At 47.5% G+C, this 15,290-nt stretch overlaps 1 protein-coding gene across 1 annotated transcript; it reads right to left on the bottom strand.

Annotated features, from left to right (window-relative positions):
• Positions 1-9,220: 9,220 nt before the first annotated feature.
• Dlx6 (distal-less homeobox 6) lies at positions 9,221-14,572 on the bottom strand. Its single transcript, NM_001427389.1, is given in 3 exon segments — positions 9,221-10,734; positions 12,614-12,807; positions 14,014-14,572. Coding segments are annotated over 3 exon segments (897 nt in total). The 5' UTR covers positions 14,465-14,572; the 3' UTR covers positions 9,221-10,482.
• Between the last annotated feature and the right edge of the window lie 718 nt (positions 14,573-15,290).

Raw genomic sequence — 15,290 nt, 5'->3', positions numbered from 1 at the left:
TCCTTTTTGGCCCCCTGATAACTGGCTAGTGAGGTTATATGCAGACGGTTAAAAAACAGATGAATTCTCCAGAAATCCAACAATGCAAAACAGAAGTCAGGAGCTGCATGATTGCAGAAATGTGTCTGTGTTGGATGCTCTGTTTATGAATCTGTCTGCACATAGGGCCTGTTTATAGTACCATCGTGTTTAGGATGGTTCTTCCCCACCTAACCACAAAATCATTTAAATGATATTAAATATAACTCCAATGTTTCTGGTAGGAAGGAATATTGAAATTAAATACATGTCTCCTACCGTGTGTAAGAAAAAGGCAACAGAAATCCCTCAATAACCTGGAATTAAGAGCTCAAAGTGATCCTGATGGATAACCCCCTCCCCCATCACCATGTGTATTGCAATTAGACAAATGACGGTCCTTCTGAAAGGAGCATTCCAAGATGAGACAGGAGAAGAAAAGGAAATCTGCTCTCAGTCCTGTTATATTTTTTTTTCAAAAATCTGAAATGCTTGGGGCAAAGTGAGTGGTAGGTAAAGCCTGGGAGTCCTAATGTGCAGGACTATAAATTTGGCCAGGTTCTTTCAGGCAAGAAAATTACTGTAGGGATTCAGAACAATAGTGTACCTAAAGCACTAGGCCAAATGAGAAATATGGGGGTGGGGAGCATTCCTTTCCAAAAAGCGCGGGGGTGGGGTGGGGAGGAGAGACCCTATATTGATTTCATTTCATGTGAGAAGGTGAGATAGCGTTCTTAATATAACTGTCTTTCATGGCATCCGTACTTTGTACTTCGTTGATCTTTCAGGAGCCTTTGCTCTGCTTTTACATAAAACAGTGGCAAGACAAGTTCCAAAGCCCGGAAATGGGATGTTGGCTAGAATTTCTTTGTGAAGCCATCTTTAAGGCAGGTGTAGAGGAGTTGCAGCAACCTAGCCCCTGGCTTGTGCTTCCCTCACACCTCTGCACGGGTGCCGTTCCAAGGCATAGGCATCTTTTTGTGGCTGGCTGTCCTTTGGTCCACCTAAATCCATTTCCTTATGACACCCAAGTAACTTGCAATGTTTGAAAGGACCAGGTTTATGGGAAATACCCACAGCTAGGAGGTCCGCTGCAATAAATGGGACAAGAGTCCTCTTCGGGAGGGGGGGGATTAGAACATAAAAATAGAATTGCACTTCTCATCGCAGGATTTCAGAGAGGACCCTTCCAGCAGCCAGAACTAAAAAGGAAAGCCTTGTGTCCCGGGGTTGTTTTCAGAGTCAGTTTCTGCCTCTCCAATCCCTTCCCATCCCTTTCTTCCCATCAGCCTTCTGAGCCCATTCGCCCATCCGTTCTCCCATCCGTTCTCCTTCCTCTTTTCTTTTCCTTTCTTTCCACGAGTGGTACCAAACCCACCAGTTTGGAACTCAGTAGACCTTGGGGGTGGCTAATATACACTTCCAGGCAGCCTGGGATACTGAACCCTGCCTAAACAGAATTTTATCTCCAAAAATATTATTCCTTGTCCTACACTACTCCATCCGCAGGGAGACGGTAGTGTGAGGGGAGGCCCTGGCCCCCTTTTTGTTTTCTGTAGTGGCATGGAGTAGACTGGAGTAGGAGTGAAGGTGTCTATTTTCTGCCTTTCTGTCTTTGCTTGCAAAGATTTCAGTAGTTTCCATTGCACCAAAAGCCCAGAGCCTTCTGAGGGCTTGGTCTTGATTTCCAGGACTTGGCCTTCTGATGATGGTCACCGGCCTGTCCCAACTCCAGGGTGTGTATTTGGGAAGGTTGGCCGGGGCGGGGGACATCCACTGTACAGCCCCACTGTACAGTATTTCCCGCCCACTGGTTTCCCAAGAGTGTCAAAATGTGCTTGGAACAAGCTCTTTCCATTTTGGCATTCGGAGAGGGTGGATGTCATCCCCCGGCTCCCATCCCTGGTGAAAAGGGGTGTGTGTGTGTGTGGTTTCTTCACTATCTCCGACCCCTAGATTCAGCCAAGCGGAGGGAAGGGCGGGTCCAGACTTTTCTCAGGGAAAAAGAGGGATGCTCTTTAATTACCACCCTTCACCCCAAGCAGGAGCATTGCTGGTTATTAAGGACACCAAAGCTGGCTTGCTGCTGGGTCGAAAGCCTAGCGCAGCGGCGGGGGTGGGGAGCTAGTTTTAGGATTTCTTCCTCTGTGTGAACCTCACTAGTAGTGGTCTCTTGAATTGAGAGGTTTTTTTTTGTTGTTGTTGTTGTTGTTTGTTTGTTTGTTTTTTTAACTCGGATGGGGAGCGGTGAACAAAAATATTCTGGCAAGTGAGTCGCAATGGGCTTTCCTGGCACCGCGGGGATCCTCCCCGGGGAATTTAACTCCCTGCAGTCCTGAGCCCAAGGATGTAAAAATAACAGATCCTCGGCAAAGTCTAAAAATATCTGTTTCTTCTGCCCTCCCTCTCACCTTCCTTCCATCTCCATTGTTTCTTGCTGTGTGTACCAAGCACAAAGCGTTCCAGTTTGGCGCTGGCAGACCTTGTTCGCTCTGGACTTCAAGTAGGAGTCGCCTGTGCCTGCCCATTCTGTTCCTCACTTGCCCAGTCCTCTTTCTAATGCCCCCAAGATGAATTAGGCCGACTTCAGAACTAATTTTCTATATGGTGGACCCCCATCCAGCCAATACTTTCGATCTCCATCTTAATCCGTTTGCAAAGGCTCGGAGGCCTAGGGCACGTTGAAAGGGCTTGGGTTATTTCTTCGGTGCCCTGACCAACTCCTGGGCCCTCCTGTTGAAGATCAGATAATTTGGCCTTTGTTTGAGACTTGGGTTGGGCTAGGCGGGTTTCTACCCTCATTCTCCCCCTTTTTCCTGGCGGCCATCTCCTTGTGGGACAAGAGGCGGCCTGGGGATCCGAGGGAAGCTGCATTCCTGTGGGTGCCAGGCGGCTCCAGTGCTGAGCCACAGGGCCTGAGACACACACACACTGAAGAACCCGCAGACCTCGCTGCCCTTGATCTCTCTCTCTCTCTCTCTCTCTCTCTCTCTCTCTCTCTCTCTCTCTCTCTCTCTCTCTCTCTCCTCTCTCTTTCGTCCGCTCTTTCTTTCGCGTCGGGTACCTACCCGGGACTCAGCCCACTCCCACTCGGAACCACCCTAGGGCTCGGTCTTGCATAGAAAAGCTTTGACCCACACAAAGATATACACTCATCCCCTCCCAGTGACACCGGACAGATCAGTATCTCCCCGCCTTAGGACAACCCTTTCTCTCCCGCCCCTTATCCCACAACCCAAGGCGCGTCGGCTAGCCTCCTATGGCTCCTTTGATCGCACCGGACGCCCAGTGGCTCGCGGTCTCCTGGCTGACCCTTTCAGAGTCACCCACAGCAAGCCTGAGGCAGGCTTTACAGCACACAGCCGCCCCCACGGTTCAATATCGAGCACTCTCTAGCTCTGGATTGCCCTGGATGCCTGCTGGAAACTGCTCTGCACAACCTCTCTGCCTCTTGTTTTCTGTTATTCCTAAAGAGGGACCTTTAGGACTACTCAGCCACCCCATCCCGGCCCCTTCTCCGCCCCCTCCTGGATCCAGCGCCTCCCACTGGCCGCTGGGATCTGGCCAACCTAGATCTCTCCAGCCCTCGGAGAAGGCACACCCTGAGGGCAGTAGCTCTGAGACATGGTTGGGAAGTGCGCCACCCGCGAGGAACAGCCTGCTGTCCCCCACCTTCTCCACTCTCAAGCACCTCCCTCCCACCCCTCCCGCCCGGTCTGCTGGGTGCAGGCTCTCATTGCCCAGCGCTTGGGCAGAGGGCTCTTCAACTTAACTCCTGTCCCCCGCTATGGGTCCCCCCCCACCCCGCGCCCTCTTGTTTCCAGGTTGCCCACAGATCTTGCATATTTTGACCCAGTCCCAGTCCAAGAAAAAACAGCCCAAATCCTGGTGGTGCACGTGATATTAGTTAAATCTTTTCTACATAGCCTGTACCGGCGACCCACATTCCTGGCGTCATCCCTGGCGTTTTCCCTTGCCTCTGACCGGCTTTTAGTGCAAGGCTGAACAACTACAAGGTATCATACTGCCAGAAGTATGAGTGATTGAGAGATGGAGGAGCCTTTCCCTTTCAGTCACCTAGGTCTGCCCACTATAATGTAATAACCTGTTTTATACTTTGAGTTCTAACTTTGAAGATACAAACAGAATTTCCGCGAGTTCGATTCTTACAGCAATTAAATGTTTCTGCGCTGTTATTCTCTCGGACTTCTGATTTTTGGGGTTCTGAATAGATTTCTTTTCCAAAAGCACATGTTGTGTGCTTTTGAGTCTGTTCAAAATCCTAAACCAAGATTTATATAAAACCGTGAAATACCACACATTACGACCTTTCACCACAGGAAAATGGCTTCATGACCTGATCTCCCCCCTCGCCCCCCACCCCCTCCGTGCGCCTCTCCCTCTGTCTCTCCTCGTTTCAGTAACAATTCTCTGTGGAATCCACCATATACAGGCTACTATATTTTTTTTTAAGAAGTAGGTGGGTGTGAAGGATGGTAAACAGTTCCCAAGCTATGATTTATTTTAAAGCATTTTTTTTCCTTGAAAGGCGTGAAAACAGAAACTGCCGGCGGAAGCTTATTGTCACCTAGGACTATTTCTGCCACTTGCCATTTGCAAGGTGGGGGGAAAGGGTGGGCGGAGGGGGGTGCAGGATATGGACTCAACTTTCATCTATAAACAGGGGTCACTAAACAGGGGACATTTCATGATTGCCCTTAAATTCCTAGGAGCTAGGGAGCCTGCTTGCCACCCTGCAGGGTGGCCTTGGCTGTGCAGCTCCTGTGGGTCGGTAAGATGTTCTTGGGAGGAGGGGAAATCAACACAATTGGCCTAGAAACTGGAAAAGAGGCTGAGGACATTCGCTGTGATCAACACGGTAAAACTGAACTTCTGGAATATAGGGTCTTTAGGTATCTCTTGACCGGGATGTCACTACCAGGATGAATCCAGAGGAGTCTCTACTAGAACATGGGTTATACTACTGGAAGCAATAGAATCCTCAGAGGGTTTGACTCTGGAAGCAGCAAGTCTCCCAATCTCTCTTCAGCTCTCTCCCTCCTTTTTATTTTGTCCCTTCCTGTTTGAAGTTGATGTCGAACCTTACCCTGTTATGCGGATTGTGACATAGAAGCAGCCAGAATGGTTTACTTGGCGGAGATTTTCATTAATAAAGTTAATGATGAAATTAAAGCAAATAGTCAAACCAACAGCTTCCCAGTTGGCTATATTTAATTACCATCAATTAATACATGCTCCGCTAATATCCTCTAGGATACAGTATAGCTTCTTTATTGTAGAAGAGAACGGAGATGGAGGGAAAGCACACTTCACAGCAGCCAGGGCACTTTGCTCTGATGACAAGAGTAATTGTAGATTCATTTAAGAATATGTTCATAAACAAGTGACAGGCACATTCTAAGGTGGTTTCGGTGGAAAGAATTGTGGGACTGACAAATGTTCTGAACTGTGGGGGAGGGACTGTGGAGGAAGGGCTGTGGGGGAAGGGCACCTTTAAAAGTAGGAACATGCTATGGTAGAGGGAAGACAGGAGTGTTTCATGAAAAGGAAAAAAAAGAAGAAGAAAAATGATTTGATCCTGCAGACAGCAGCAGCAGCAGCAGCAGCAGCAGCAGCAGCAGCAGCAGCAGCAGGAGCCCGTGCAAATGCATCAGCTCTGCTCTGTTGAAGAGTTGGACACATAATACTTCAGACCACTGATTTGCTATTTTCTTAATTCTGGTTCTTCTTTTTCCATATGAATCAAACAGTCTTTTGTCCTTCAGGGTTTGATTTGATCGCTACTGTTCACATTTCACTTTTGTATTTTCCTCTTCCTATACTATTACTCATTGAGTGCCCCGTGAAATTACAATCGTACATTTTCAACTCAGCAACCCATTTGCAGTACAAAAAATAGGGTCTAAATAATGGCTGAATTAGCCCTACTGGACAGTTTCAGATGTAACACTCTGTAATAATTATATTGCAGGCTGGATTAGGATGCTATTATCATAATCTGGACGTTTACAATTATCTGTAATTTGCAAAGATGCGCCAGGTCTTGATTACAGCAGCTTTTTTTTTTTTTTGTATCACGCTAACCATCACTAAACAGTGACAGTAATAACAGCTAATTTTGCTGGCAATATAAGAGGTGCTGGGGTGTGCAAACAATTTCACACCTGGATGTGCTCACTCAACCAAGAATATAGAGACAGAGCTTCTGCCCCGAGACTCAGAAAAATACTCTCCTGTGCCTCGGCTCAGTATAGATTTCTAGACCCTGATCATTGCTTAAGAGAGATTCTCTGGGGTAAGTTTTTTATTTCTGGCATATTTACTTCTAGGCACTGTTTTTATTAATTGTCTCAACCTCTGTAAGCTCTATATGATACATTCTTGTGATTTCCTTGAATTGCAACTTTGTTTTCAAGGTTTAGGTTCTGACCGAGAATCTTCCTTTAACAGTTAAGAGTTGATCTGGTGAGGATGGGCTCTTTAAGAACCTGACTTGCCTGTCTTGCTTCTGTGCCGCTGATGCGTTTGGTGTGGTTTGTCACTGGAGACTAGGAAAGGACCAGGTTTCTGTGAGGTGTGGAAGGGGCCTGAAAGGCCAAGCTAAAAAATCTACCTGAAAACTGTTACTTACAATTGATCTTAAGTAAATACATTGAGGTTTTTACATGCGGCCATGATTTTAGGTTCTGGGGCATCAAGAGATCAAACAAAACTGGCTGTGTGGCTTGTTCTTTGCAGTCAGCCGTGCGGAGGGATGTTAGCAAAAGCAGGTGTGCCTGAATCTCTGGGCATTGCAGCCCTTTGGACATCTCTCCAGCTGGGGGAAAGTTAGAATAAACGGCACCTTCAAGGATGCTCCTTAGGGCCTTGCTTAGAACTGTAGTCTCTGTCTCTGTCTCTGTCTCCCTCTGTCTCTGTCTCTGTTTCTGTCTTGTAGGGGGGTGGGGAGTGGGGGAGGGGAAGGTATCCAGATCGTGGAGCTTATTGCCTGCCGAGACCAAATTCTGTGATCCTGGGCTTAGAGGGGGGAATGATTGGTTGGGACACAGAACTGACAACTTAGGAAGCCAAGGAACAAGTCTCATCTATGTACCAAGGAAGATATTGGCCACAAGCTGTGCTGTTCTCTCTCTAGATGACGCTGTTTCCTGACCCTGTAAATTTTATAAGTAGCTAGGAGCGCTTAGTGTAGGATCCCACACCATCTTTGACTGTCCCACCCTGCAGAGAAAAGCTTCTCTACCGTAGCAAGAACCTTTGCACTAAGTTGTGTCCAAAGATAACGCGGTGTTTATTTATTAGAGAGGAGGAGAAATGGTCTCTCTCCTATATTCTTACCCAATAGCTATGCTTCCCACTCCAACACCTCAATGTGGTCAGAACAGGGCTTGGGAACTCAAACTCTACAGCCTAGTAGGGAGTTTGACCGAGGGGAGGCGTAGTAGACACCTCAACTGGCAACGCCTTTCACCCTTGCTCCTCCTACCAATCCCTCCCAGGAGAGCCAGTTTCCTTGGGGGTCAATACATTTTTAAAGGAGAAAAAAAATATTAACCCTTGAAGTTCGGGGGATCCTGTGGGAGCCCAGCTCTAAGCAGGGTTCCAGGGAACTATCTGACAACATCTCTGTAATTAAGCTCCTGTTAAATGAGAGAGAAAGATGGGTGCAGAGGTAACAGTACCCCACCTCCAACATAGTAACATACATTTTCTGGGTTTCAGGATTTCTATACACTCACAGTGGTTTGGCATATATTTGGTGAATTTATTTTTAAGGAAAAAAATTAGTGTTGGTTTCGATATATGGTAGCTTTCTCTCTAACATAATTTGAATAATTCAGCAAAGCCCCACTACCAGCTGCTCTTCTGCAGCCCTTTTCCATTCTTTTCAGCATTATAATTTTGGTTAATTTTCAATTTTAGGTCCTACGTCTCTGCAATTTGTGTATGAATAACAGAATAATTTCCCTCTTTTGTTTCGCCTTTCCTGTTCCTGAATCTAAATAAAGATGGCTTTTTAGTATTAAAAGTGGAAGAAAATTACAGGTAATTATCTTTGACGGTAAAAACGCTGTAATCAGCGGGCTACATGAAAAATTACTCTAATTATGGCTGCATTTAAGAGAATGGAAAAAAACCTTCTTGTGGATAAAAACCTTAAATTGTCCCCAATGTCTGCTTCAAATTGGATGGCACTGCAGCTGGAGGCTTTGTTCAGAATTGATCCTGGGGAGCTACAAACCCAAAGTTTCACAGTAGGAAGGGGGAAAAAAGAAAAGAAAACATTTTTCCTAATGTAACAATGCGAATGGTAGAAAATGACAAGACTGATCGGTTTTAAACCATTCTGAAGACTGACTGAGTGTGGAAGTTGCTCAACAAAAAAAGGAACGGGGATATTGGTAAGTAGTCTTTGCTTTGTGTCTAATTATAGTGACTGTCCTTTTGCACGACTGTATGTCGCTGTCATTATATGGAGCACTCTGAGTATCTCTATTGACTTCTGATAAATGGCTCAGTGGTTTCAAGGTTCATAATTTGAAGGATGCCCAGGTCTGTAGCCATTAATTCTCACAGTATGGGGCTTCCTGCTTGTATGACGAAAGGACTTTTCATTTTCATTATTTCTTTGCTTTCCACCAGATCGGAAGGATGTGTTTCTTGCAGGCTAGAGCATTTTCCTACCTTGCTAGCTTGCAACGGGTTCTCAACATTAAGCAGTCAAAATTGTGCACTTCGCTTTCTGGGTTTGCATTCTTTTTTTTCTTTTTACCTTTTTTTTTTTTAAATCTGTTTCCAAAGGCAAATTAATATAGCTGTACTATGTTAGCTGGGGAAAGGAGAAGGAGACTATTCAGATACAGTACTGGTATTGACTGAATGTCTAGAAGTTAAGCTGGGTCTAAGTTATTCTAAATGTTTAAAAAATACAAAAATGTGTATGAACCACAGCAAAATTAAAATGAAAGGCAGGGGAAAACATTCACGGATCATGTTAAAGTACCGAAGACAAAGGCTTGTGGTGCAAACTGACATCTCGTCAGTCACTAGAGACGCATGTATAGGGCACACCATATTAGGAAACTAAAATTACTTTAAGAGAGATAGAAAATATAGTGGAGAGGGAGGAAGGACGGACAGACAGAGACATGGAGCAATAGAGGACACTCCCAACATTTTGTGGCTTTTACTCCATATATGAAAGAAGACAAAAACATACAAAGTATATATACAACTAAAATTCAACAATATATACAGAAATGTTCCTTGATATAAACGTCCCTATTAGCTTAGTGAATGCCACTATTCACTAGGAAAGGTGTCAAAGCAATCGAATGGTGGTTTTGGTTGTTTCTTGGCTGTTCTTGATTCCAGTTCAGGGTTTGGAGGTGGGTTACACAAAGAGCATCTTCCTTGTTGCTGTTACTGTTTGTATCTAGCTGAGTTGCCGTTCCTGATCATTGCATTTTGAAAAGACATGCAGCGTTTCCTTTGTGGCAATGTTCTAGTTTTACAGCCAAATTTTCTTCTTTCTTTAGAGAAGGGATTTTGAGGGGGGGGGTTTCCTTCCCTTTCTTTCCTTCTTTCCTTCTTTCCTTCTTTCCTTCCTTCTTTCTTTCTTTCTTTCTTTCTTTCTTTCTTTCTTTCTTCTTCTTCTTCTTCTTCTTCTTCTTCTTCTTCTTCTTCTTCTTCCTCCTCCCCTCCTCCTCCTCCCCCTCCTCTTCCTCCTCTTCCTCCTCCTCCTCTCAGTCTTGCATTGGTAAATAAAAATTCAGGAGTCCAAAATCCTTGTCTTTCACCACATAATGTCTTAAACTCATTAACAAGTAAAAATGCTGCCATGTTTGTGCAGATTCTTCTGCCGGTGGAGAATGTCTGTAAAAAAAAAGTCATTTGGATGGAGAGTACTAAAGAGGAGGCTCAGGGCCTGGATCCCAGAGTGTGAAGGAAAATATCCTTGCAGTGATGGGTTTCCAGAACACTGGCACAAAAGCCAGTCTCTCTCTCTCTCTCTCTCTCTCTCTCTCTCTCTCTCTCTCTCTCTCTCTCTCTTTCTCTCTCTCTCTGTGTGTGTGTGTGTGTGTGTGTGTGTGTGTGTGTGTGTGTTACAAGGTTACTTATTAAGGTTGCTGAAGACAGGAGATTAGGAGATTGCAGGACAGGAGGGAAGGGAAATAAAGAAAACGTGGAAAGATGGGCAAGAAATAAAGAAAGATTAACAGGGATGAAAAACAAAAAAATGAAAGGAAGGAAGGGAGAAAGGGAGATGGAGAATAGAAGGAGGGAAGGAAAGGAAGGAGAGAGAGAGAGAGAGAGAGAGAGAGAGATATCACAGGGACAGTTCCTCTGAGCTCAATGCTTAGGCTGTTTGGCAGATGCAAGAGAGTCCTGGATTCTCCTTGCCTCCTTCAGAAGCTCCCGTAGGCTGTTCACACAGACAAGTCACATCATCTGTGGTCTCTGCATGGTGTCCTGGTGTGGTGAGGAATACCAGTGCGAATACCCAGGCATATAGCTGTTGGGAGGCATACTGACGCCCTTGGCAGAGGCGGAAACGTCCCACACTGGAGGCAGGGCTGGTGAGCGTGGTGACAGGGCTGCTGAACCCGGGAGGGGGTCACTCTCATGTGGGTTACTACCCTGCTTCAGCAATTTCTTAAATTTAGAGCGTTTATTCTGAAACCATATCTTCACCTGCAAGACATGTAGTAATCGTTAGGCCAGACGGACATCATACTGGTGCCTTCAGTGTCATCCCAGACCTAAGAAGTAATATACAAACAAGCAAACAAACAAACAAAACACCCCTTGGCATTCCTTTCCCCCTCCCTTCCCTCTTCCAAACCATCTCCATCCCTCCACTCTAGGCCTGTTAGATATCTTATTAGGATACCTATAGTTCTTGTGATTCTTGAGTTTAATCCTATAGCCTGGGTTTTAAAGTATCAGCATAAACTTAGAAAAAAAATCAAATGAGATCAGTGGACCTAAAATTTTATGAAGGACTTTTAAGTGGAATAGAGTTTGACTCACAATTCTACAGCAGAATTTACCTCCCTTGGTTTATTCAGTGTTCATATTTACCAATCCCCAAGTTCACTATGCTATGTATATTCAAGTAGTAGACAATTATGAATTGGTTAAAGGTTGTATGTTCACAACAAAATTCCTCAAACATACCTATGCATATTGTGCACATGCCATAGGATATGTCTGGGATAGCTTTCTCCAGACATAAATATTCTCCAGTCCTGCAAAGATTAAGAAATGCGCCAGCCCCCACTCCCTACCTCCTATGTTGCTAAAGCAAACAGAAGTCATCAATCATCACATGATTGTTGGGATATCTACTAAAGTCAAAGGCTTCTGAAAACTCCAGAATCAGGAATCTAAGTTGGCAGCTGACTTAAGTCAACAAGTCAAATCTTTGGATGAAAGAAAACCTACAATGTAGCATTACCTTTAAAATCCCAGAATCTGTTTTTTCCAAGAACAAGAGCATCTTGAGCCCTTTCCTAGCAAACCTCAAATATTCTCAAGAGGCAACATGGCAATAGAAACCAGGCTGGCTGAGAAGAGCTCAGGGATGCAGCCTGAAGACACAGTTCTGTAAGGTCTTGGCAACTGTGTTATTAGACCTGCAGGACCCTTGCTGGATAGAGAGGGTGAACATCAGAAGAGGCCTTAGCATCCCGTGCAGTTGTCTTGCTTGACTGCTGGCTTTAAAGTGCAGATTGCTGTACTCACCGCTAGGCCCCTTTCTGGGAAATCTGAAATGTCCAGTATAGCTTTCAGGTCAGCAGGACTGTTATCTGTGGTGTCCCAGGCCATGATTTGGGGAGCATTCTCTTTGTTTCCCAATTCTGTCAAGTTCTGTGCTCCAGGGAGGTATCTCAACCTGCACTGTTTGATTTGACTACAGAGCTTAAAGCAATTTTCATAAAACCCTATCTTACCCATCCTGGAGTGAATAGCTTACCTATAGATGCCTTATTAAGCTACTAGAAAATATGTCTATTTAACTTTTGCTGCTAGTCTCAGCTCCCAAGTTTCCTTCCTATGACAATGACTTGAAATTCATTAGTTTCTAGGGACCACTAAAGGGTCCTTAAGAAAGGGCCTTAGTTTACTTTCTAGCTGGATACCCCCAATACACCACACACACACACACACACGCACACGCACACACACACACACATGCACGCACAGACACACACACACCACACAGACACAGACACAGACACACACACACACACACACACACACACACTTGTTCTACTTCATGTTATTCTGTTCTGGAATAAGATTTGATTGAATTTGTTCACCAAAAGATCCTAGGCTCAGCTGGGGTCGCAGAGGGTTGGTGTATATGCAAATCCAATCCAGTATTCAATACCAGGTCATTTGTTCCAAACTGTGATCCCAGGAAAGTGCACAACTGGAGCACAGGCATTTGTCATTTAGCTCCTTCCATCCTTGGTTGACTAGGCCAAGAATTCCTCCTGGTGTGCTTTCTGCACGGTTAGCAAGCGGGGCCAGCATTTCAGGGGTACTCGGGCTTCCCGGGAATTACCTGTGTTTGTGTCAGTCCTAAGGAAGCAGCCAGTTCGGCTCTCTCTGGAAGGGCCAGGTATTGAGTCTGCTGAAAGCGGTGGTTTAAAGCCTGGAGCTGCAGGCTGGAATAAATGGTCCGAGGCTTCCGAATCTTTTTCCCCTTTCCGTTGAACCTGATTTCCCCGTTTTCGATCACTGTCGTTTTTTGTTGATCTGTAAGCAAATGACACAGAGGAGCGGTCACCCTTGAGGCCATTGCTGCTTTCTCCCCTTCGTGTGACAAGGCCTGCGAGGAGCTTCTCCCAAGTTTAAACAAGGTTCCTCGTAATATCACCGCTATACCACCGTGGGCACGTGCCCCCAGAGTCTGGGAAAGCTTCTCTGTGACCGTGTCTCTGACCCTAACAATGCATAATATTGGTCGAATCTAGGAAGCCCGGGGCATAAAAGAGGCGCTGCATAAGAACGGAGACAGCGCGGGCCGCTTTCCGGAGTCCGCGGCACTGCAAGGCTTCTCTTCTCTGGGCGGAGAGTGGTTTCTTGGCCTGACTTTTTACAGCGCCTAGAGCTTTATCAGAGACACCAGGGTGTTTACTTGACCAGTTAGTTTTGTGTCACCCAACTGCAAGCTTAGTGTTTTAAGTCCCTTCTGAATGTTTGAAATGATTATGCTCGCGTGGATCAAAACACAAACACAAAACACAACCAGGAGCTCAGAGCAGATCCAGAGCAGGCTGAGACATTCTGGACAACAGAGAGCTATCAACCCCAGGGCCTCTGCTTCGCCTCCAAGAACAAAGGAGCGGTCAAAGTACTATCGAAAACCCAGAGAGAGGGGGCCGGGTCAGGATTGGGGGCAGGGGACACCTCAAAGCTCACAAGGGAAGAATTAAAAAAGAAACAAACCCCAGTTGTCATTAGTATCTATCGGCCGCAACAGCTTCGTTAAAAGTCACCAAGGCGCACCAAGTGCCCCACGCAAAGTAGGCCACTGCTCGTCCAGCGTTGGGATAGGAAGCCTTAACTAGCCCTTCAGTCCTGGCCCAGAATTGTCTCCAGTCCCGACAAACGCGGGTCCCAGAGGAGAGGGAAGGGACAAGCAGAGAGCACATAGACCTGGTGGGCTGGAGGGCGCAGTGCGGACCGTAAGGCCAGGCTAGCGCACAGCCCGGAGGTTCAGTGGGAAACACACGCGGGCGAGCCAGCCGGGGGTCCACGGCGGCGGGAAGGGGCACGGCTGGGAGAGGCCGGCAGGCAGGCGCCAGGCAATCGGGAGCGCACGGGGCCCGATTTGGGGCGCGCGGGGCCGCCCGCAGGAGGGGGCCGGCGGAGGCCCCGGCGTGGAGGAAGTGAGCGGGGCGGGAGGGGTCGGAGGCAGTGGGGAGGCGGGCGAAGCTAGCTGCCTAGGCGGCCTCTCACCTGTGTCGTCCCCGCGCGTCTGGGCGGCCGCGCTGCTGTTGTGGTAGGACTGGAGGTAAGGGCTGTGCTGCGAGTGGCTCATGTAGGGGTAGGCGGCGAGCGATCGGTGGTTGTAGGAGTTGCCTCCGCCCGACGCGTAGGGCGAGCCGTGGTGGTGGTGCTGGTGGTGGTGGTGGTGGGAGCCGGCCGCCGCCGCCGCCGCGGCGGCCGAGTGCAAGCAGTGCAGAGGGTAATGTGCGCCTGCCATGGCCGGGGAGGTCTGCTGCGAGTGCGGCTGCGGCGGCGGCGGCGGTGGCGGCGGCGGCGGCTGCTGTTGCTGCTGCTGCTGCTGCTGCTGCTGCTGTTGCTGCTGTTGCTGCTGCTGCTGTTGCTGCTGCCCGAACTCCATGAAGGCGGATTTGGACGAGTCCTGGCCTTCCAAGCCGTCAGCCATCGTAGTCATGGTCATCATCAAAACTTTGGGGGCTGGAGAAAGCCTTCTCCCGGGTTTCCTTCACCCTCCCCCACTTGGCTCGCACCGCTCTCCCCTTTGCAGCCACCTTAGCTCCCGGGATCCTTGCAAAAAAAAATTAAAAAAAATTTAAAAGGAGGGGGCGGAGGTGGTTCTCTTCCTCACTCTTCTCTAATATATATATATTTAATATAAAGAGATATAGTGAGCAGGGCCTTGTTAACCCAAAGGGAGGAGGAAGGGGGAGGGATGGGAGAGGAGAGGGGGGAGGGGGAATCTGCTCTCTTCTCCCCCCCTTGCTTTTCCCCCCTTGGATTTTTGGGGGCTGGTGCAGTTTAAAGCAGAGATTTTAAGGTGGATTCTGCGAAAGTTGCGCGTCTGCTTTCAGACTTGATGCAGACGCCACGAGTCGAATGGTTTGTCTCCAAAGGGCAGCGCCTCCCTATTGGTCAGTCGCCCCCTGACGTCACAGGCGCACCGCTTCTACTGGCGTGTGCGCTGCTTGCGGAGTTCTTCGCCTACCTTAAGCAACTACAAGCTCAGCCCAGAGCTGCAACCTGGGGCCGCCCGGAGTTAAAGGGGAGCAGCGGTGGAGGGAGGCGCCCGGTAGGCTGCAGACGCATCCCATGGAAGCTCCAACCCTGTATCCTAGAGCCCTTGTTTCCAGGATTGGAGACTTTGGAATAGCCTGGCTGGAGGCTGATCTCTTACAATTCATTTGCACCCTTTCAGGTTGCTTGTGTTCAGAAGCAGTGGCCCTAGCATTTAAAGTCAGACCCCCTCACTTGACCTTCCCCCTCCCTCAGGATCCCAACTCTACTCTCCT

The sequence above is a fragment of the Rattus norvegicus genome, chromosome 4 (genome assembly GCF_021556685.1).
Source record: "Rattus norvegicus strain SHRSP/BbbUtx chromosome 4, alternate assembly SHRSP_T2T, whole genome shotgun sequence".
Classification (NCBI taxonomy): domain Eukaryota; kingdom Metazoa; phylum Chordata; class Mammalia; order Rodentia; family Muridae; genus Rattus; species Rattus norvegicus.
The sequence above is the reverse complement of the archived record's forward strand: the minus strand, read 5'-3'. Positions and strand labels throughout refer to the sequence as shown.